The sequence below is a fragment of the Trachypithecus francoisi genome, unplaced genomic scaffold (genome assembly GCF_009764315.1).
Source record: "Trachypithecus francoisi isolate TF-2019V2 unplaced genomic scaffold, Tfra_2.0 Lachesis_group9, whole genome shotgun sequence".
Taxonomy (NCBI): Eukaryota; Metazoa; Chordata; class Mammalia; order Primates; family Cercopithecidae; genus Trachypithecus; species Trachypithecus francoisi.
In genome coordinates, this window is record NW_022681474.1 from 27287785 (window position 1) to 27311291 (window position 23507).

General features: G+C 41.8%; 1 protein-coding gene and 1 long non-coding RNA gene across 4 annotated transcripts in view; both read right to left on the reverse strand.

Moving 5' to 3' along the window:
* PRTFDC1 (phosphoribosyl transferase domain containing 1) overlaps window positions 1-23507 on the reverse strand; it is a 109648-nt gene that overhangs the window by 85692 nt on the left and 449 nt on the right. For 2 of the 3 annotated variants that reach the window (XM_033208961.1, XM_033208959.1), the window contains exons 2-3: window positions 13454-13560; window positions 8263-8446 (exon numbers count right to left, since the gene is read on the reverse strand). In XM_033208961.1, coding sequence (XP_033064852.1) covers window positions 8263-8446; window positions 13454-13560 — 291 coding nt within the window. Of the gene's footprint in view, window positions 1-8262; window positions 8447-13453; window positions 13561-22570; window positions 22628-23507 lie in introns of all 3 variants that reach the window. The other variant, XM_033208958.1, reaches the window with a different exon arrangement.
* On the reverse strand, window positions 16559-20286 carry LOC117082321. The gene is made up of 2 exons (XR_004436550.1): window positions 20220-20286; window positions 16559-16654 (listed from the first exon to the last, which is right to left on the reverse strand). It is a non-coding gene; the product is annotated as an uncharacterized LOC117082321 (long non-coding RNA).

The following is a 23507-nucleotide window of genomic DNA, read 5'->3' on the forward strand; positions in this document are numbered from 1 at the left end:
TGTATTTGAGCTCCAAAAAATCTCTCGGCGTTGCCAACATGCAGGGATTATTCATACAAAGCAGGGCACATTCAAACAACATGGGGCAGAATCCAGGGCAACTGTGGCCTGCCTAAAATAAAATTCATCCTCAACTTTTAAAGCCTTGAAGTTGTAGTTTGAAGACTGTACTTTGTGTAGAGGTTAGCTAACCAAATTGGTGGAAAACAATGAAATCAGAATGTTGCACCTCTGAATTACACTTTATCCTCACATTGGATTGCATATAAATTAATGAGCTTTTAAACCAGGGCAACATTTGAGAGGGAATAAAGGGGAGAAACTTGGCAAATAATGCATCCACATACAAAAAAGCTGTCTAAAAAGTCACTTGCTGGCACCTAACAATACTTCCCTCAAATCCTCCTGTTTCTTCACTCAAAGTCCCTTAGAATAGATATCCCAAAAGGCCTCCCACTTCTACCCTGATAGAGCTTTCTCAAAACACACTAAATCTGATTGCAGTCCTGGCTATTTGGGAAGTTGAGGCAGGAGGATCATTTGATCCCAGGGAGGCTGAAGTTGTAGTGAGCTATGATCACACAGCCTGAGTGATGGAGCGAGACCCTGCGTCTAAACACACACACACACACACACACACACACACAATCGGGTATCTCAAGAGGCTGCTGAATTATGCCTGTTTCTCTTCAATTCGAGTCTCTATAAGCTCAGGAGTTAGTATGGAGCCTGAAGCTCAAGGTTCTTTCTGAATTTTTCTGGATTTGGCCTCCCAAAAGCAGCAAGCAAGCTTTAAGTGAATCCAGAGAACAAGCAGGTAGAGTGAAAATTCATGTCTTGTGGAATATCTCCATGGTGCAGGGCAGAAAGAGGAAAAGAAAAGCACAGTTTTCCATAATTTACAGAAAAACCCAGTGTTAATATTCATTTTCTTAGAAGGTACTTCTTCATAGCTTACTAATTCAACATATAAAACATTTCAGAAAAAAAAGCAGGCAATTGTCTATTTATGGATATTGTCATTCTTCCAGCAATTATAAAAGCTGGCTTAGCCGGGTTAGGTAATGTCAAAATAAAGCTCAAGAAAAAATAATGCTGATTCATTTGGTCAAATGTTCTTCCTTTTAGCCTAATTTATCTCAACACATCTCTAGGGAGACTGTATGCTCCAGTGGTCACAATCTTGGGCTCTGGAGTCGAACTGAGATTTAAATACTAGATCTACCACTTACATGCTGCTTGACCTTGGGCATGTTACTGAACATCTCAGGTCTCCGTTTCATTATCTGTCATACAAATATAATAAGGCTACCTGTTTCTTATTTTGTGTCTACTATTGAATTAATCAAGTTTGGAGTTTCCTTTATTCCTTTTCGTCCTCTTTACTGGCTGAAAAGTTATAAATAACATTCCTATTTTTTCAGTGGTCACCCTTAAGAGGTGCTGTTCAGAGAAATACACAAGGAAAAGGCATGAGAAATTAGAAAGAAATAGTGGTATTTAATTTGACATGGATTACAATGGTGATAGTTGCAGCAATATCAAATATATTCTGGGCCATAGAACAAGCCTCAAAAAATTTAAAAGAATTGGAATCACACAAAATATAGTTTGTGCAACAGAATTCAACTGGAAACAATACAGGAATTATCTATGGAAAATCCCCCAAATACTTGAAAATCAAACCACATGAGACAACCAATGAGTGAAAGAGAAAATTAGAAAATAGTTTGAATTGAATGAAAATGAACACAATATATCAAAATGTATAGAGGTAGCTAAAGAAGTACTTAAAGGAAAACTTAACAGCATTATATGTTTGTATTAGAAAATAAGAAAATCTCAAACCTATGACTCAACTTTCGTTTTATGAAACTAGGAAAATAAAAGAAAATTAACCCCAAAACAAACAGAAGGAAGGAAATGACATAAAAGCATAAATCAATGAAACTAAAAACATAAACACAAAAGAGACAATCAAGGGAGCAACAAATTGGTTCTTTGAAAGAATAAAAAAATTGAAAAACCTTTAGTCATACTGGTGAAGAAAAGGAAAGAGACAGAAGATACAATTTAATAATATCAGGAATAAAAGAGAGGCATTAAAGGTAATAAGGGAATATTATAAACAACTTTACATCCAGAAATGTAAAAACTTAGATAAAATGGCAAATGCCTTGAAAGACACAAACTATTGAAGTTCACTCAAGAAAACTATTAGCCTGAATACTCCTGAATCTACTAAATCAATTTAATTCCAATTAAAAAAATCTTCTGACAAAGAAAACTTCATGTCAAGATGGTTTTACTGGTGAATTCTACCAAATACCACAGATGAATTAGTACTAATTCTACACAAACTCTTCTGAAAAAAAGATGAGGAGAAAATACTTCCCAATTTATTTTATGAGACAAATATAAGCCTGATACCAGAACCAGAAAAAGGCATTACAAGAAAAAAACAAACAAAAACAAAAAGCCATGGTTTAATATCCTCCAAGCACTTAAATGCAAAATTCCTCAAATAAATTAGCAAGTTGAATCCAGCAATATACGAAAAGGATAATATGTCATTATACTATATTAATGGAAAGATAGTCCAACATAAGAAAACCAATCAATGTATTTTACCATATCAACATATCTAGAAAAAACACTGATGATATTCATTCATAATTTTTTAAGAAAATACCAAAAAACCACTTGGAAAACTAGGAATAGAAGGAACTTCCTTAACCTGATGCAGAACATCTTCTAAAAACCAACAGTCAGTGTTATACTGATTGAAAACAAGGCAAGGATGTTTTCTTCCACCATTCCTATTCAGGAGTGTATAGGAGGTCCCAACTGGCATGATCACGCAATAAAAAGAAATAAAAGGTCTGTAAGTATAAAGGAATAAGCAAAATCATCTCTATTTAAAGAAGAAATTATCTTCATAGAAAACCCAAAAGAATCTATGAAAAAGCTATTAGAACTCATAAGTGAGTTTCATAAGTCACAGGATTCAATATGCAAAATTAATAGTATTTCTAAATACTATCCATAAATAATTGGAACTTGAAATTCAAAGAAAAACTTACTGAATATAATAGGATCAAAATCATTAAATATGTAAGCATATATCTAACCAAATATGTCTAAGATCTGACACTTGAAAACTAGAAAATACTGAAATAAGATCTAAATAAATTAGGAGATATACTGTGTTCATGGAATGGAAGACTAAATAGTCTTACAATATCAATTCCCCCAAACTGATCTATAGATTCAAAGCAATCTTGATGAAATTCAAACGTGTTATTTTGTAGAAATCAGCTACATGATCTTAAAATTTATAAGGAAAGACAAAGAACAAGAATAGCCAAGAACAAAGTTGGAGGACACATACTACTTAATTTACAGAGTTATTATAGAGTTACAGTAATCAAAGCAGTGACAACATAGATGAACAGACCTGATAGTGTCCAGAAATAGACCCACATACACATATAAAGCAGGCTGATTTTCATGAAAAGATCAAAAGTAATTCCATGGAAAAGGATCGTCTTTTTGGCAAATAATCCTGGAATAATCAAACACTTCATGCAAAAATGAAAAGAAAAGGAATTGCAATCCATACCTTATATCACAGTAAAAAATTAACATGACATGTCTCATACACCTAAATTTAAATCTAAAACTGTGAAACTTTTTTTTAAAAAAAGGAGAAAATCTTTGTGATCTTGAGTTAGGCAGTTTTCTTAGGTACACCAAAAGCATGATCCACAAAAGGAAACACTAGATTAACTGGACTTAAAAAAAAATTTAATTATGCTTTTTGAAAAACAAAATGAAAAAATCTCACTGACTGGAAAATATATCAAAACACATATCTAATAAAAAATTCATGGCCAATATAAAACTCTCAAACACAATAATAAGAAATCAATGCAATGTTTTAAATGGGTAAGATAGTTGAACAAACACTTCATCAAAAAAGCTATATGAATAGCAAACCAGCAAATGTAACTATGTTCAAATCATTATTTATTAGGGAAATGCAAATTAAAACCACAATGTGATATCATCACTTATTAGAACAGGTAAAATCAAGAAAAAAATAAGGAAAAACTGATAATACTAAGTGCTATTGAAAATATGGAGTAACAGGAACTGTCACATATTGCTGGCAGGAATTCAAAATGATTCAATCCTTTGGGAAAAGTTTCGCAATTTTTTTTTTTTTTGAAGTGGAGTCTCATTCTGTTGCCCAGATTGGAGTGCAGTGGCACGATCTCAGCTCACTGCAACCTCTGCCTCCCAGGTTCAGGTGATTCTCCTGCCTCAGCCTCTTGAGTAGCTGGGATTACAGGTGTGCGCCACCACGCCTGGCTAATTTTTGTATTTTCAGTAGAGATGGGGTTTCACCATGTTGACCAAGCTAGTCTTGAACTCCTGACCTCCGGTGATCCACCCACCTCGGCCTGCCAAAGGGCTAGGATCACAGGCATAAGGCACTGCACCTGGCCAGGTAATTTCTTATATACATTCATCATATGACCTCCCATCTTGCCTCTAAATATTTACTTAAGGGAAGTGAAGTCATAAGTACACAAATACCTGCACGTGAATATCTATAGCAGCTTTACTTCTAATTGCTCCAAAGTAGAAACAACCCAAATATCTTTCAGTTGATGAATGGACTAACAAACTGCACTCTATCTATATAATCAAATTCTACTGGACACACACACACACAAAAGAAAAAAGAAGAAGAAAAGAAGAAGAAGGAGGAGGAGGAGGAGAGGGAGGAGGAGGAGGAGAAGGAGGAGGAGGAGGAGGAGAACTACTGATACTGTAAACCAAAAATAAAATTCTAAGTCCCCCAACCATGAGGAATGAACCCCTCCTCTCAGCAAGGGCATTCCAAAGTTAACCTGAAAAACTCATTCAGGCCATGATGGGAAGAAGCAGCCAGACATGCCTCATGATGCCCTCGTCCCTTTAGGAATTGCTGATAGAATAGACCCCTTAGGTCTGATAAAAAACATTTACAATCTATTCCTCTGAAGCCTGCTACCTGAAGGCTTCATCTGCATGATTAAACCTTGGCCTCCTCCACAACCCCTTATCATAATCCAGACATTCCTTTCTATTGATGATGACCCTTGCAACGAATTGCCAATCAGAAAATCTTTTAATCTACCCATGATCTGGAAGCCGCCACTTCCAGTTGTCCCAGATATCCAGACCAAACCAATGTACACCGTACATGTATTCATTGGTAACTTCTGTCTCCCTAAAATGTGTAAAACCAAGTTGTGCACTGATCACCTTGGACGCATGTTCTCAGGATCTCCTGAGGGCTGTGTCACAGGCTACTTGTCACTCATATTTGGCTCAGAATAAACCTGTTGAAATATTTTACAGAGTTTGACTCTTTTCATTGACAATTACACACAATATGGATGAATGCACTATGTTATGATTTATGGATTTACTAAAGCTACATGATATATGATTACATTTGTAAGACATTCTGGAAAGGGCAAAACTTTAGGTAAAGAAAATGTATCTGTGGTTTCCAGGGCTTGGGAGTTCAGGAGGTTGACTATGAAGGAGACAAGGGCATTCTTTGTGTTGTTAAGGAAACTGTTCTATATCTTGACTGTGGTGATTTACATGATTATATACATTTGTTGAACTTCACTGAACTCTAAAAAGGATGGATGTTACTGCATGTAAATGATGGCTCAATAAACCTAACTTTAATTTTTAAGAAAATGTTAACAGGTTTTTAAAATGCTGTTAACCAGGGACAAATATAATAAGGGTCAGGGCCAAGTGAATGAGAAAAATCTGGTAAGAAGGAAGCACAGGGATTTAACCCAGAATGAAGAGAATCTAAAGAGAGAAAAAATTCTCAGAAGATAAAACCAAGAAATTAGAGCTAAGATGTCTTCAAAAACCAGCTTCACTCTGGCCTGAGAGGTCATCAGGAAAACACAGAGTATCTTAAGAAATCAGAACGAATTTCCAGCTGCTCTAGAACTGAGCCAACTGAGAGTCACATGAGGAATGTGGAAGACAGATTGGTGGCCCTGAAGACTGCGGTCCCCTGGTGTACACACCCTGCATAATCCTCTCCACTTGGGTGTGGGTAAGACTTGTAAAGGTGGCGGGAATTCGCATCAAAGATTAGGTGACTAGTCAGGAGATTTTGAGTTCATCAAAAGGCAGGTTGCCTGGGCGAACATGATCTAATCAGGTGAGCTTTAAAAGAAGGGCTAAGATTATTCCATCAGACTTGAAGAAGCAAACAGCTAACGGTGTTGTGAACGATCTGTGTGGTAACTGAAGCAAACACCTGGGGACAACCCCTAGGAGTGGAGAGTCTACCAACTCCAGCCTACAGTCAACAAGGAAATGGGAACTGAGCTTGCCAACAGTCACTGATCTTGAAAGCCTCAGATGATGTCAAAATCCCAACTAACACATTGATTTCATCCCTGTAAGGTTCTGAGCTGAAAACCTAGCTACACCATGCCCAGATTTCTGACCTACAGAAATTTTAAGATAATGCATGTGTGTGTTGGTTTAAGCCACTGCGTTTGTGGTGAGTTTGCCACACAGCAATAGAAGGCCAATTCAAAGAGTGATTCATGAATTAAAATGTGTCAAGTTAGTTTAGTCAATGAAAATATTTTCATGGTTTGACTCCAAGGGCTCCTCACCCAATAGTAAGTTATCTTTAATGTTTTACTATGCATTAAATCAAAAAGCACCAAAGAAGTTAACATCATAGAGGGAGGAGGAGGGAGACTAAGGAAACAACAGCTTTTTTTTTTTTTTTTTTGGCAAGGGTTTCATTGTCATCCAGGCTGGAGTGCAATGGTGCCATCATAGCTCACGGCAGCCTCTGTCTCCTAGGCTCAAGTGATCCTCCCACTTCAGCCTCTTGAGTACTTGGGACCATAGGCACATGCCACCACACTCAGCTAATTTTAAAAATTTTCTTTTTATATAGACAGGGTCTCACTATGTTGCCCAGGCTGGTCTCGAACTCCTGGCCTCAGGGGACCCTTCTGCCCTTGGCCTCCCAAAGTGTTGGGATTATACACATGAGCCACTGCATCTGGTTAGGAAACATCTTTGGAGAATAATTTCATTAATTCTGCCCAGTGGTGGCCACAGAAAGCCAGGATTAATGGAGTAAACTGGTGGAGAGGCCTTCTGCTGGAGTTCCCTGGCCTTGTTTCCTCATACTTGGCAATGTGCTATCCCTACAGCCTTTTCTTCTTTAGTTCCAGGCCACAACTGCAGCCACCCAGGTACTAAGACTCCTCTCTGGGTTGGACACCCTCCCACAGGTCCCCAGGACCCACAGTGACATCCAGAGTAGAAACAACAAATCAGTGTTCACACTCTGACCACACTCAGTTGTGAGGCTGGGCACCAGGATATAACCACTCACTTTATCACCATAAAAACATCACACATCCGGGCCTATCATGGGGAGGGGGGAGGGGGGAGGGATTGCATTGGGAGTTATACCTGATATAAATGATGAATTGATGGGTGCTGACGAGTTGATGGGTGCAGCACACCAACATGGCACAAGTATACATATGTAACAAACCTGCACGTTATGCACATGTACCCTAGAACTTAAAGTATAATAAAAACAAAACAAAACAAAACAAAACAGAAAGAAAGCACAAATCATTACTGCAGAGTCCTCCCATATATGTGAAAATACAGAGAAGGTCCCCACCCCACACCCTGAATAATATCATTCGAATTCTTATGTTAGGTTGCAGTATTCTTGCAAATTAAAAAAAATTACCCTGGCTGGGCGCAGTGGCTCACACCTGTAATCCCAGAACTTTGGGAGGCTGAGGCTGGTGGATCACGAGGTCAGGAGATTCAGACCATCCTGGCTAACATGGTGAAACCCCTGTCTCTACTAAAAATACAAAAAATTAGCCGGGCACAGTGGCGGATGCCTGTAGTCCCAGCTACTCAGGAGGCTGAGGCAGGAGAATGGCGTGAACCCAGGAGGCGGAGCTTGCAGTGAGTTGAGATCGTGCCACTGTACTCCAGCCTGGGTGACAGAGCGAGACTCTGTCTCAAAAAAAAAAAAAACAAAAAAAAAACTACCCTTCATTTTTATCTCCATTTTTTAAAACTGCACTCTTCATTTTTATAAAATTATTGATTCTTTTATCCTAAAGCATTGTTAAATCGGAATATCATAAAACGGAACTTGCAATAACTTACCCTGTAACTTTTTAGTCTGATGAAATCAACCTTCATAGAGACAAATCGATCTGAATTTCGGCTGATGTTCTTAAGGTGTTCTACGAGATCAGCACAGAATTTGTAACCTCCTTTAAGCACACACAGGACCATGATGTCACTATATCCTATGTCTTTCATAATATCCTTGGCCAGCCGCTCAATTCTGAAAGAAGAATAAAACAGATATTAAGGTACAACTACTTCTGAGTATTTATGTTGCATTAATAAAAATGTATGATGTATTATTGTACATATTCGATTACTCAGGGGGATGTGGAGAAAAGCTTGGGACACAGAAACCAGCAGATAGAAAAGCTTTGTTAAGGTTAAATATAAGGTGTTCAAAACATACTTCTTTTTTTTTTTTTTTTAAGACGGAGTCTCACTGTGTTGCCCAGGCTGTAGTGCAGTGGCACGATCTTGACTCACTGCAACCTCCACCTACTGGGTTCAAGCGATTCTCCTGCCTCACCCTCCCAAGTGGCTGGGATTACAGGTGCCCACCACCATACCCAGCTAATTTTTGTATTTTTAGTAGAGACGGGGTTTTGCCATGTTGGCCAGGCTGGTCTCTAACTCCTGACCTCAGGTGACCTGGCCACCTCGGCTTCCCAAAGTGCTGGGATTACAAGCATGAGCCACTGCACCTGGCAGTATTTACTGAATTCTAAAGAAGACATATGATCATAAAAAATGTACATCAGAATATCTGGCATGCTCCTTAAAAAGGAATATTTGGGCCAAGAGTGGTGGCTCACACCTGTAATCCTAGCACTTTGGGAAGCCAAGAAGGGTGGATCACTTAAGCACAGGAGTTTGAGACCAGCCTGGCCAGCATGGTGAAATCCCATCTCTACTAAAAATACAAAAATTAGCTGGACATGGTGGCGAGTACCTGTAATCCCAGCTACTCAGGAAGCTGAGGCAGGGGAATCACTTGAACCGAGGAGGCAGAGGTTGCAGTGAGCTGAAATTGCACCACTGCACTCCAGCCTGCACGATGGAGCAAGGCTCCATCTCAAAAAAAAAGAAAAAAAAGGAACATTTGTTTCCAACATGATGAAGTAAGGAGGTGAACACATCCTCTCCAGAAAAGCAACTAGAAAACTGGGCAAAACTGCCAAAAACAACCGTCTCATCATGTTGCAAATCAACCAAAGGCATACAACAAACTGAGAAGCATTTGATTTTGAAAACACTGAACACTGGGTGGAAACAGCATGAGTCTGGAGCATTCTTGTGTGGGGATGCTTTTATCACCCGCCCCGCCCCCATCCCAGCTCTGTTGTTCAAACAGGTAGTTCCATCCAGGTGTTGCACGGCCAGAGGGAGCTCACCTGATTGGGAACACTGTAAGCTAAAATGGTCACCTTGGTGGCAGGGCTGCATTATCGTGAGGTGCAGTCCCCACTGAGCAGTGCACTGGCAGGCTAACTGGGGATTTGATAGGAAGTTCCAGGGAGGAGGTTAGACAGTTATAGAACAGGGGCACACAATAAGTTCTTCATGCATCTCGATTGACCAGAGGCTGTACATAAGCACAGCAGAGCGAGTTCAAGCCACCCACACATCCCTGGACAATAGAGGCTGTGTACATGTGCAGAGAAGGCACAAGAAAGCTCTGGGGAAAGTAAAAGTCAGAAAGATTTGAAAATGGTTGGAAATTTGAATCTACTTTCAAGCCCCCATGCACCCCCATCAGCAGAGAGTGGCAGACTTACTGGCTTGACGTATTTGAGCACAACTTCTAAGCAATTGAAGGCCAAACACTACTATTCAGACACAGGGCGATCCCTAGTAAGTGAGGCTTAAAAACAGGAGAAAAATAAACCTCACAGACATCAGAAGTCACACAGTGAGGTGGGCGGATCTCTTGAGGTCAGGAGTTCGAGATCAGCCTGGCCAACATGGTGAAACCCCATCTCTACTAAAAATACAAAAATTAGCTGGGTGTGGTGGTGTGCACCTGTCATCCCAGCTACTCGGGAGGCTGAGGCAGGAGAATCACTTGAAACCAGGAGGCGGAGGTTGCAGTGAGCAAGACTGTGCTATTGCACTCCAGTCTGGGTGACAAGAGTGAAACTCTGTCTCAAAAAAAAAAAAAAAAAAGAAAAAAAAAGTAGAATTTCACAGAGTGGAAGACAAAAAAAGGAAACAATAATAGCAATGAATAGAAAATAGGGTACTAAACTGATTATATCAATACTCATTTTAAATATGAATGGTCTAAATATAGCAATTAAAAGACAGACTGTCAGGGTGGATTCAAAAAAAGATCTAACTCTATATTGCCTTTAAAAAACTCACTTTATGGCTTACACTTGTAATATCAGCACTTTGGGAGGCCGGGGCAGGCAGATCCCTTCAGGTCAGGAGATCAAGACCATCTTGACCAACATCATGAAACCGCATCTCTACTAAAAATACAAAACATTAACCAGGTGTGGTGGAGCATGCTTGTAATTCCAGCTACTTGGGAGACTGAGGCAGGAGGATCACTTGAACCCAGGAGTTGGAGGTTGCAGTGAGCCAAGATTGCGCCACTGCACTCCAGCCTAGGTGACAGAGTGAGACTCTATCTCAAAAAAAAAAAAAAAAAAAAAAAAAAAAAAGAAGAAACTCACTTTAAATATAAATATAAAAACACAGATGGATTAAAAGTAAAGGGATGGAGGATGGAGAAAGACATGTTATGCTAACATTAATCAAAAGAAAGAAAGTTGGAATAGCTATTTTAATTTCAGACAGAGCAGACTTCTGAGTAAGGAATATGCAGGGATAAAGAGCATCATTACACAATAATAAGGAGGTCAATTCTGAAAAGAGACATCATAATTCTCAATATGTATGCTCCTAACACCAAAGTGTCAAAAACCTAATAGAACTGCAAGGAGAAACAGGCAAATCCACTATTTGGAGACTTTAACATCCCTTCTATCAGTAATTGACAGATCCAATAGTCAGAGAATCAGTAAGCATATAGCTGAACTGAGAAGCGCCATCAACTGACTGGATCTAATTAATCTAACACATATACAATACTTCACCCCACAACAGCGGGATATACATCCTTCTTAAAAGATACCAGTAAGAAAATAATAAGACAAGCCATAGGCTGGGAGTAAATATTTGCAAATCATATATCTGATAAAGGACTATTATCCAAAATATATAAAGAACTCTTACAGTTCAATAAGAAGACAGTTACATTTAAAAATTGGCAAAAGACTCGAAAAGACCTCTCTCCAAAGAAGACATATGAATAGCTAACAAGTATACTAATGATTAAGAAAACACAAATTAAAACCGTGGTGAAATACCATTAGACAGCCACAAGAATGGCTGTAATCAAAAAGACAGACAATATTAAATGTTGGCAAGTATGTGGAAAAACTGAAACCTTCATACGCTGCTGGTGGCAAAGTAACAATGCAATGCAGCCACTTTGGAAAATAACTGGCAGTTTCTTACACTTACCAGAAAACCCAGAATTCCATGTTGAGAAGTCCATCCAAGAGAAATGAAAAGATATGTCCACACAAAACTTATATGTGAATTTTTTTTTTTTTTTTTTTGAGATGGAGTCTGGCTCTGTCACCCAGGCTGGAGAGCAGTGGTGCCATCACGGTTCAATGGAAGCTCCGCCTCCCAGGTTCACGCCATTCTCCTGCCTCAGCCTCCCAAGTAGCTGCAACTACAGGCCTGTGCTACTATGCCTCACTAATGTTTTTTATTTTTTTGTAGAGATGGGTTCTCACTATGTTGCCCAGACTGGTCTCAAACTCCTGGCTCAAACCATCCTCTTGCCTCAGCCTCCCAAAGTGCTGGGATTACAGGAACAAGCCACTGCACCCAGCCCTATAAATTACATCTTAATTTTTTTTTTGAGACAAGATCTCACTATTTGAGACTACCCCAGGTTAGTCTCAAATTTTTGGGCTCAAGTGATCCCCCCATTTCAGCCTCCGGAGTAGCCTGGATTACAGGTGCATGCCATAGCCCCTGGCTTATAAATTTATTTTATTTTATTTATTTTTTTTAATAAATTTATTTTAAAGGTGAAGACGGACATTCTTGGGCCCCACTCTAGAATATCGATTTGAAATTTCTAGACATAAAGCTTAAGAATATGCATTTTTGGCCGGGCGCGGTGGCTCAAGCCTGTAATCCCAGCACTTTGGGAGGCCGAGACGGGCGGATCACGAGGTCAGGAGATCGAGACCATCCTGGCTAATACGCTGAAACCCCGTCTCTACTAAAAAAAATACAAAAACTAGCCGGGCGAGGTGGCTGGCGCCTGTAGTCCCAGCTACTCGGGAGGCTGAGGCAGGAGAATGGTGTAAACCCAGGAGGCAGAGCTTGCAGTGAGCTGAGATCTGGCCACTGCACTCCAGTCCGGGCGACAGAGCGAGACACCGTCTCAAAAAAAAAAAAAAAAAAAAAAAAAAAAGAATATGCATTTTCACAAGTTCACTGGAGGATTCCCTTACACAAAGAAAAAACTTGGGGTAACCCTACCCAATCATGTTCTAACTGATTTTAAATTAATTTAAAATTAGAAAATTCAGGTAAGAAATGCAAGAATTTGTTTATATTAGGAGCTTCCCAAACTGGTGTTAAGGGAAATCTCTTCTGAGCGTTATAAATAGGTAAACTGAGTACAGTCTCCCTTTGCACAAAAATGGTTGGTTTAATTGTTAAAGTCAAGCGGGTTTCTTTTCTTTCTTCTTCTTTACTTTTGGCTGGAATGTCCATATTTTTAATATGCTAATGTTTGTTTTGATTTGTCAACTGAGAGACAAAAATATGGGAGATACAAAATTTCCAAAGTTTATTTGATCACGGAACTGTCCCCACTTTGTGAGGGTGGGACTTCTATGCCATGGAAAAGCCATCTTAGGACATTGTTATTTTGAGGCTGTTACTTATAAGAGCTCATGTATGTATATCCTTCTTACCATATTACCATACTGCCTGAACAAATGTCCAGGAAAACTGTTCAATTTAAGCATACATTCATTTTATTTCAAATTCACAGCCCTATATAAAAGTTTTCTCTACCATTATAAAAAGGAGCTCAGGAGTAGGGTCCTAAAGTATATTGTGGGATTCACACAAGTGTGGGCCAGCCCAATGCAGGACCAAGACTGACACAGGAAATCACACTCACCTGTCCACAATGATGCCATGAGGGATGAGGACATATTCCAAGTCTCCATAATAGTGCTGTGGGTACGTGAATAAATTCAAGTCATACCCTGGCCAATCGTCCATAATCTGCAAATCAAATTATTTTGGTTATGGTATTTTTTCATCAGAAATTTCTGTTTAAAACGTAACAAAAGAATATCATTTGAAAGCAGAATTCCCTCAACTTACGAAAAGTTGAGTGGAACAAGGTTGTTTCCACAACTTGATACGAGGCTTAGTACTTAAGAGAATGGAGCACTCCATCCCCAACTATTGGCATCATAAAATATTCGTTTTGTTTTGTTTTGTTTGAGACTTTGAAACAAGAGTCTTTCTCTGTCACCCAGACTGGAGTGCAGTGGGGTGATCTCAGCTCACTGCAACCTGTCTCCCAGGTTCAAGCAATTCTCCTGCCTCAGCCTCCTGAGGAGCTCGGACTACAGACATGTGCCATTATGCCCAGCTAATTTTTGTATTTTCAGTGGAGATGGGGCTTTGCCATATTGGCAAAAGACCAATGGTCTTGAACTCCTGAACTCAAGTGATCTGCCTGTCTTGGCTTCCTAAAGTGCTAGTTTACAGGCATGAGCCACCACACCTGGCCTATCATACAATAAAAACATGAAGTCAGTGTTTTATAGCTAACCCGATGTATTATTTATGAGTGCATATGTGTAATACATAATTTGTCTCCAAATTATATAATTATCATAAATATAATAACATATTTATAATTCTAAAATACAGTATCATTATTATATTATTATACATACTACTACATTTCTATTTATTGTAAGCGCCTCATCTGCCTGGAAAAGATTTCTTATTAAAAGTATGTATCTCCTGGGATCAGAGTAGACCCAAATTTTTGAGTGTCTAGTCATTATAGTAAAGACTTTAAAACAATGTACTATGTTGGACACTTAAACTGTCCTATTAGAAACTGATGGTCCAGAAAATTGGCCTATTCACATAGTGGATGGACTGATTGTAAGTCTCCCTCTCGCTTAGGACTTGATGTACTAGTTTTACGGTCAGAATAGTAAAGAGGTGTGGGAGAAAGGGAAGGGGAAGGTGGAGTTACTTTTACTCTTGGAACATCAAGAAAAGATGTAACAATGAAGTGTTACCCACTTAAATCATACTCTAGCTGTGTACCAGTTTCCCATTCTTTTTTTTTTTTTTTTCTTTCTGAGACAGGGTCCTGCACTGTCACCCAGGCTGGAGTGCAGTGGTGTGATTTCTGCTCACTGCAACCCTGCCTCCCAGGTTCAACTGATCCTCCAGCCTCAGTCCCCTGAGTAACTGGTGTGTGCCACCATGCCCAGCTAATTTTTACATGTTTTTTGTAGAGATGGGGTTTTGCCAAGTTGCCCAGGCTGGTCTTGAGCTCCTGGACTCAAGCCATCTGCCTGCCTTAGCCTCCCAAAGTGCTGGGATTACAGGTGTTGTCCAGCGCACCTGGCCTCAGTTTCCCATTCTTTACTCACTCCTATACACTTTGACTCCTCTGTCCAGCTTTGAGCTTCTGAGGCCTTTCACAATGCAGACCCACCCTAATTTCCCAGCCCAACTCCCTACATCTTTGCTTCCTGCCTTCAGAATTGTTTGCAGTCAAGTCAGGATCCTTCCCAGCTCTGGGTTTCATTCATTCATTTACCATGCACTCCTTCATTCTCTCTCCCCCTTTCCTCCTCTACCTCTGTATTCCGAACTCAGAAGCCCAGGTCACACCCCACTTCTTCATGGAGGTCTTGCTGACTGCCCCCAGCCTCTGATCTGCTTTCCCAAATTCCTGGTGCCCCTTGTAGCTCTCTGTCCTACCCAAGGCTCCCATGCAGGATCCTTGAGAAGGCTCCTGTCCATTGGAACTGTCACTGACTCCTTTCTTTCATCCCCTCAGGCAACACAGTAGAAAACTGTATTTCAATTCCCTCGAAATTTATCCAGGACCACCTCTCAGCACCTCCACTGCTGTTCCCCCTCCCCCAGGCCAGTCAATTGCCACCATCATTTCTCCCAGGACTGTCCTAGGAGCCACTACAATTGTCTCCCTGCTTCCACTTTGCAGCCCCTCCACATGGAAGCAGACATGCTCCTTTAAAAATGCACATCATAGCCAGGTACAGTGACTCATGACCATAATCCCAGCACTTGAGAGGCCGAGGCGGGAAGACCCCTTGAGGCCAGGAGTTAGAAATCAGCATGGGCAACACAGCAAGATCCTGTCTCTGCAAACAGTTAAAAAATTACCCTGGCAAGGTGGCGTGTGCCTGTAGTCCGAGCTACTCAGGAGGCGAAGGTAGGAAGATCACTTGAGCCCAGGAATTAGAGGCTGCAGTGAGCTATGAGTGCCACTGCACTCCAGCCTGGGTGACAGAGCAGGACCTTGTCTCTCAAAAAATAAAAATAGACAAACAAAGGACATCCTATCATGGCAGCCTTCTGCTTAGATTTTTTTCAAGGGCTTATCATTTTACTCTGAGTAAAGACCAGAGTCCTCACTGTGGCTCACCAGGGATTACCTGTCTGACTCATTCCTGGCACTCTTCCTCTTCCCTCTGCTTCAGACGCTGTTCTCTTGCAAGTCCTCTGATCTGCCAATCACGCCCCTGCCTCCGGAGTTTTGCACTGGCACCTCCTCTTGCCTGCAACACTCTTCCTCCAGATTTCCACATGGCTGTCCTTTACTTCTTTCAAGTCTCCATTCAACGTCACCTCTGCAGAGAGGCCTTCCCTGACCTTCATAGCCTGTTTTACCACTGGATGACGTGTGTGTGCATGGATGTGTTCTGTCGGAATATGAGCTCCTTCTGGCAGAGACTTTTTCTGATTCATTGTTCAATCCCTCAGCGCCCAGAATGCTGATCTGGAATACGGTAAGTGCTCAAAAATGTTGAATGAATGAATGGATGACACAGTCTCCATCCTTCGGCTACCTGAAAACCTGAACTCCAGCCTGAGCTCTCAGTTTGTCTCCTTGTGATAAAGAGCACCACTGTTCAAGGTTCTAGAGATTCCAGTGTATCATATCCATTGGCTGACTGGTGGCCAAATGATGTATATCACCTGTGTTGTTTTTTAAGAGACAGAATCTTCCTCTGTTGCCTACACTGGAGTGGAGGGCCACAATCATAGCTCACTGCAGCCTCGAACTTTTAGGCTCAAGCGATCCTCCCACCTCAGCCTCCTAAGTAGCTGGAGATAAGGAGTGCACAATGACACTCAGCTTATTTTCTTTGATTTTTTTGCAGAGATGAGGTCTTGCTATGTTGCTCAGGCTGGTCTCAAACTCCCACCTTGGCATCCCAAAACACTAGGATTATAAGTGTGAGCCACCATGCCCGGTCAATCTGCATATTTGAGAAGTGTCTCATTTGCTCTTCCTCTACCATCAAACTGGCTGGTGAGACTGCTGGATTTGCACCAAGCTCCTCTGACTGCCACCGTGAGAACTCGTTGTACCTGCTATAACCTCTAACACCACAGCAGCTGGCCAGAGTCTAGACTACCAGTTGTACATGAGGAGACTCCAGGAGAGCCTCTGGCAGGCCACAGTAAAGACCAGACCAGGAGAACCCTGACTGGCCCCCGATCCCAGGGGGATCACCCAGGTGTACAGCACTTTCTGGATCCCCTTCCAGACCACATATACTATCTACCCCACTTTCTGGAGCTCCTCCAACAGTGGCACTATTAACAGGTGGTCTTCTGAATCCATTACTCCAACCACATCAATCCTTTACTGCCCCCTGTTCTGGTTGAATCTCGGAGAATACTCTCCACTCCACTTTCAAGAGTTTGGTTCTGACACTTATTACTGTGATGTTAGGGAGATGACTTACCCTCTCTGCAATCCAGTTTCCTCTTGCTTTAAATAAGACACAATAAAACCTATGGATAGGGTTATTGTAAGGATAATATACTTAGAATACCTGGAGCACTGCATGATGTATAACACATGATGTTTGACATGTGATGCCAAAAAAAGGAAAGAGGCTAAAAGTGCCAAAAATGAATGCCAAAAATCGGAAAAGATGATAAGAAAATGACAAATGAAACAAACCTATAGATTAAAACTGTAACATGGATCCATAGTCCAGAGGCAGCACAGAGTACTGTGTTAAGAGCATGGACGTGGAAGTCTCATACACCTGGGACAAGTCTGCCAGCTATGAGGCCTTGGGCGTATTAAATTCTCTAAGTCTTAGTGTATTCATTATGAAATGGAGTTAGTGCCTGCCTCATCTGGCTACGGTGAGCATTAAATAAGATGATGAATGTAAGACTCATATCAGCATCTGGTCTACAGTACTTATGCAATAAATGCTGATCATTTAGATGAACTGAAACATCAAACATTTAACAACAAATTATATGTGTTAATTCATCTAAAGAAATGCCTCAAACCTATATACCGGTCTTATTATCTTAGTTAAAACGATACATTTGAGGCCTGGCACACTGGCTCATGCCTGTAATCCCAACACTTTGGGAGGCTGAAGTGGGAGGATCACTTGAGCCCAGGAGTGCGAGACCAGCCTGGGCAATATACCCCATCTTTACAAAAAAGAAAAAGAAATTGGTCTGGCGTGATGGCATGTGCCTGTAGTTTCAGTTACTTGGGAAGCTGAGGCGGGAGGATTGCTTGAGCCTAGGAGGTCAACGCTGTAGTGAACCATGATCGCGTCACTGCACTCCAGCCTGGGCAGCAAAGTGAGACTGTCTCAAGAAAACAAAACAAAAAGTATAAAAGTAAAAAATATATTTCTCTAAAATTGTTATATAATCCAAATTGGCCATTATTTTCAAATAATCTGAAATAGTGAGTTTTCATTGTTGAGATGAAAGTCAATTCAAGATGATGGAAATACTGGTTTGTGCTTTGTTAATTTCAATGGTGCATGCAAATCCTGTTGTAAATAAATTGAAACCTGCAGGAATGGAGGTTGCTATGAACTGTAGATAATTGTTATTCACTTGCTTTTTAAAAAATCAAAACCAGAGTCTGTAGACAGTTTCAGTATCACAGATAATATGCTCTAAGTGTATTCAGCACAATGCTTTCTCTGTTCAAAACAGCAAAACATAGCCAAGCTGGGGGAAGTGACAAACCCATTAACTGAGTCATTTTATGCAACATCCAAATCCCAGAACTAATTCTGATTCTCTTTTTCACACTGAAGATGCACTGAAAACTTTGTAAGTCATTAAGAATTTTTTTTGTGCTTAGACTATTTTCTGCATATAAGAAGCTAATCTCTACTCCTCTCCCCTGCTGAGCTCCACAGATTGGCCCCGCTCTCTCCTTCAGGCCATAGCTCTCATCTGTCCTCCACCAGCAAGAGAAAGGGGGTCTTATCCCTTCATTCTAATTCAAAGAATCCCAGACAGGAGTTCTGGGATTCCTGTCCCAACCCCAGAGCCAGGGAGGGAGGTACCCTGGGAAGGGCCCCACCCCAAAACCACACATCTTGAAAAGTGGGGACAAGTGATTTGCTAACAGATTCCCAGGTTCTGTTCACAGAGGAACAAAGGAGGTTCGACAGGCCAACCACCTCGTATCCACATGCCTTCCTCTTCTGTGGTGGGTTTGCCCCTCAGAAGGAAAACTCATTACCACGTAGTAGAGCTGTGCTTTTGATGGAGCTATACCTGATTACTTATCTCTGATACTGCCATATTTTCACTGGGGGTCATGGGAAGCCAGCCATAACAGAAACACAACAATCATTTCAGATTTTTCTCTTCTCCTGATTCCTACCAAACTCACTTAGGTAAGTACTAATGGTGGCTCCCTTGATAATCCTTCGGCAAAAACCAAACCAGACAAAAACAAACAAACAAACAAAAACATGTCTAATAACCCAATCCCCAAAAGCCAGGTGGATAGAGAAGATCTTTCTCTCTCCCTGAGAAGTAACAAAGAGGTATCAACCAGGAATCTGGTGACTTTATTAGCTCCAGATCAAATGGCAAGCCAACTCCGAGCAAAATTTCTCACCTTAGGATCTACCTCTCTTATGTGGCAATTAGCATTTGCTACCATTTATTGTTAATGGTATAAATGTCCCACCTCCTCAGTTCAACTGAAAGCCATTTATAGGCAAGAGCCATCTTAAATCTCTTAATATTCCCTTCTCTTGCACAAAGTTTACTTCTCGTTTTATGCTTATAACATCTGACTCTACATCCCTTGCCATCTTTATCAACAAATTTCTACCAACTCAGAATTTTCTTCTCTACCTCATTCCTGGACAATTCCTTGGGTAATTTACTTCAATACCTACCTGGACAATCCTTCCAACAACTTCATCTTGCAGCTCCTTCACCAGCTGAAACTACATACCTAGCTCAAACCACATCTTTATTCCTCATTTAGCAATATATTCACATAGCCACACCAGTCCTACAGACGGCCCCAACCCTGAAATTCCATCCTAGAATCACAGATTCCTATGTAGCATAGTGATTGAAAGCTGGTTCAAATCCTGCTACTGCCATTTGCTACTTATATGACCTGGGTGATTTACTTAATCTCTCAGTGCCTCAGTTTCCTCCTCTGTAAAATGGGGAGTACACTAGACCTCCCTTACAGATTTGTGCTCAAGAAATGCTTGCTATTATTACCTGCCCTCTGCCCCCTTTTTGAGACAGGGTCTCACTCTGATGCCCAGGCTGGAATGCAGTGGCACGATCATGGCTTATTGCAGCCTTGACTTCCTGGGCTCAGGTGCTTCTCCCACCTCAGCCTCCCCAGTAGCTGGGACTACAGGCATGCACCACCACGCCCAGCTAATGTTTGTATTTTTTGTAGAGAGAGGGTTGGCTGCCCAGGCTGGTCTCAGACTTCTGGGCTAAAGTGATTCACCCACCTCGGTCTCCCAAAGTGCTGGGATTACATGTGTGAGCCACCACTCCCAGCCACCTGCCCCTTTTGAAAACTGGTACTAATTTGATATTTTGTATCCCATCCTTGAGAGCTTTCTATTCTCCCAGTAAACTCACCCTCTCCAGCTTTCCCTTCCCTCCTGCCTTACCCGCCATGAGTTGCCTTCTACCAGCAGCTTCGATTGACTCTGAAATTGCCTGCTTATATCCAACTTGAGGTTAATCTAATTGTTCCAAGTTCTACTGGAGAAAAGGATGTAAATGCAAGGACTATCTCTATTATACATGGACTATTTCCCACCTTGGTAGGCTCTCATACAAGCACCAAGCCCCACGGCAGCTGCTCCAGTTTATAGTCATTTTTTTGTTTTTATTTTTATTTTATTTATTTTTATTTTTTTGAGAAGGAGTTTCACTCTTGCTGCCCAGGCTGAAGTGCAATGGTACAATCTCGGCTTGCTGCAACTTCCACCTCCCGAGTTCAAGCAATTCTCCTGCTTCAGCCTCCTAAGTAGCTGTGATTACAGGCATGCACTACCATGTCCAGCTAATTCTGTATTTTTAGTAGCAGCAAGGTTTCACAATCTTGGTCAGGATTTTATTGAACTCCTGACCTCAGGTGATCCACCCACCTTGGCCTTCCAAAGTGCTGGGATTACTGGTATGAGCCACCTCATCTGGCCCCCATTCTCTTTATACCCCTCTTACTACCTCTTTGCATCTTTCAAAAAATTACCTTGCTTCCAGGAGGACCTCTGTTGACACCAATAGACTGGGCTATTTGCAATGTTCTCTCACTTGTTTCTTAGACTTCAACAATTTACCTACTCTATCTGTGCATCTAGATTCACCTTATTCTTTTCTAAATGTATCTAGTATGTTATGGTAGTACAAGTTGAGTACCCCTCATCCAAAATGCTTGGGACCAGATGTGTTTCCAATTTCTGATGTTTTTTTTTTTTTCCTTTGGATTTTGGAATATTTGCATTATACTTCCTGGTTGAGCATCCCTCATCTGAAAATCCGAAATCCAAAATGCTCCAGCGAGTATTTCCTTTCAGCATTATGTTGGCGCACAGAAAGTTTCAGATTTGGGGGCATTTTGGATGTTGGATTTTTGGATTAGGGATGCTCAACTTGTACTATATTTTACCTGTTCTACCAATGGAGTGGTTGTTTAAAAGATTCTCCCTACTAATGACTTTGTAATTGTTAAATACAGTGGCTGTTTTCCATCTTGGTATCCAACTTGCTGTCCCTGTAGCATCTGACACTTCTGATGACCTCTTGACACCACCCCTCCCGCTCAACAATGCTCTGTTCCCAAGGCACCCACCACCCTGCCTGCCCTCCCACCCTTCAGCGTTCTTTCTCGGTTCCTTCAACCGGCTTCTCCCCCACAGGCAGCCTCTTACATTTGGGACTTTCCAGGCTTCCACCCTTAACAGTTGCTTTAATTGTTTTTTCCACATTCACTGAGCATTCCTGAACATTAAATATTATTCTTTCTGCTGATTTCCAGATCTCTCCAATCGCTCTCCTGAATTCCAAATGTGAATTTCAAATTGCCTACAGTGTAGCCTGATCTGTGGGCCTTACAGGCACTGCAGACTCAATTTGTCCAGAATGAACTTAATGATTGCCCTTTTTGCGTTTTAGTCTCCCTCCCATTCATCACACCGCTAGGCTTGCCCCTCCTCTTGGGGCAACTGGAATGCTTTTTGTAAAAGCATAAATCGGATACAATGATTCTTTTGCATTTGATATGCAGGTCTCTGCCTGCAGTCCACATGGCTACTCCTGTGTACCCTTCAGATCTTAGCTCAAAGGTCACTGCAGAGAGGCTGCCCTGACCACCTCAGCAAAAGCATCACTCCCCGCCTCTCCTCCAATTACCCTCTATCCTGTTACCCTCCTCCTATTGCACATCTCTATTGGAAATTTTCTCTATTTGTTTACACACTGCTTGCCTGTGTCTTCTCTAGAACGCAAGCTCATGAAGACGAGGCCTTTGTCTTTTGCACCCCAGAGCCTACAACACTTTCTGCAACCCAGCAGGACAATAAACTTATGGAAGGAATAAATAAATCAACTCCTCATCCTTTAAGAAGGAAAGGGCCTGCTGTTAAATTAAGCACTGAGTCCCACATTTCAACCTGACCAGTTCTGTCTGAGTGTGTCACGTTTCCCTCCCCAGCCCACTTACTTTAGTTCAGGCCATTCATATTCATAAACAGATTATCTGTGAATGACAAGCTGATCCCTGGAAAGAGATGGCAAGTTAGCTCCACCCACCATCCTCACCACCATTGAGTTTCACACCGCACTTGACACAAGTTATAACCACCACCTTCTAGGAAAACCACTTCTCAGGGAGCAGGGAGGACGTGGCCACAAGGTCAAGAACGGATTAGATCCTAGCACACCGAGAGATGGGTACCCTCTGGCTGACACCGCCAGGAGGCTCAGTTCTGGGAAACCAGCATCCCACACTCTCCCATCCGGACACACTGCTAGATATTTTACATGCATCCTCCCAATTTGCTCCAGAGCCCAGCCTGCTGTTGCTCCCTTTTACAGACAAACCATAGGTCCCGTAGGAGCCGTCAGCGTGTCCCAGAGCTCCTGCAGAGGCCTCCACTGCCAGAGAGCCCCCCACCCTGGGTACCAAAGGCTTCAGAGCTCAAGCTCTGTCAACTTGAGCTACTTTATTTCCTAGATGCCTTCAAAACCCCTCAGTGTCCTTTTTAAAAACAAAACTTGAAGCCTGCTCTGGAAGAGGAGGCCCAGGAAGAAGGAGGCCTACAGAGCAGCACGCGGGTGTCTCTGGGGCCCCGCCCAGCTCGCAGAAGCGGCTCCCCGTGGCTCGCGGGGATGGGGACGGCTGGGCGCCGGCGGGACGCTGCAGGAGCGGGCTACCGGCCGGAGGACGCGGGGGGACGCTGGGAACTCGGGGTGAAGGAACGGGACTCGGCGTTTCGTCAGATTGGGGGCGGGGAGAGGAGGCCAGGGTCTGAGGATGGAAGCGATCCCCGCCCGGAGGGAGAACAAAGCGGTAGCCTGCGCACGGCAGGCATTTAATCTACAAGCAGGGTGCCAGGGAGGGAGGGGAGCGGGGCGAGCCCCAAAATCGGGAGTTTGCA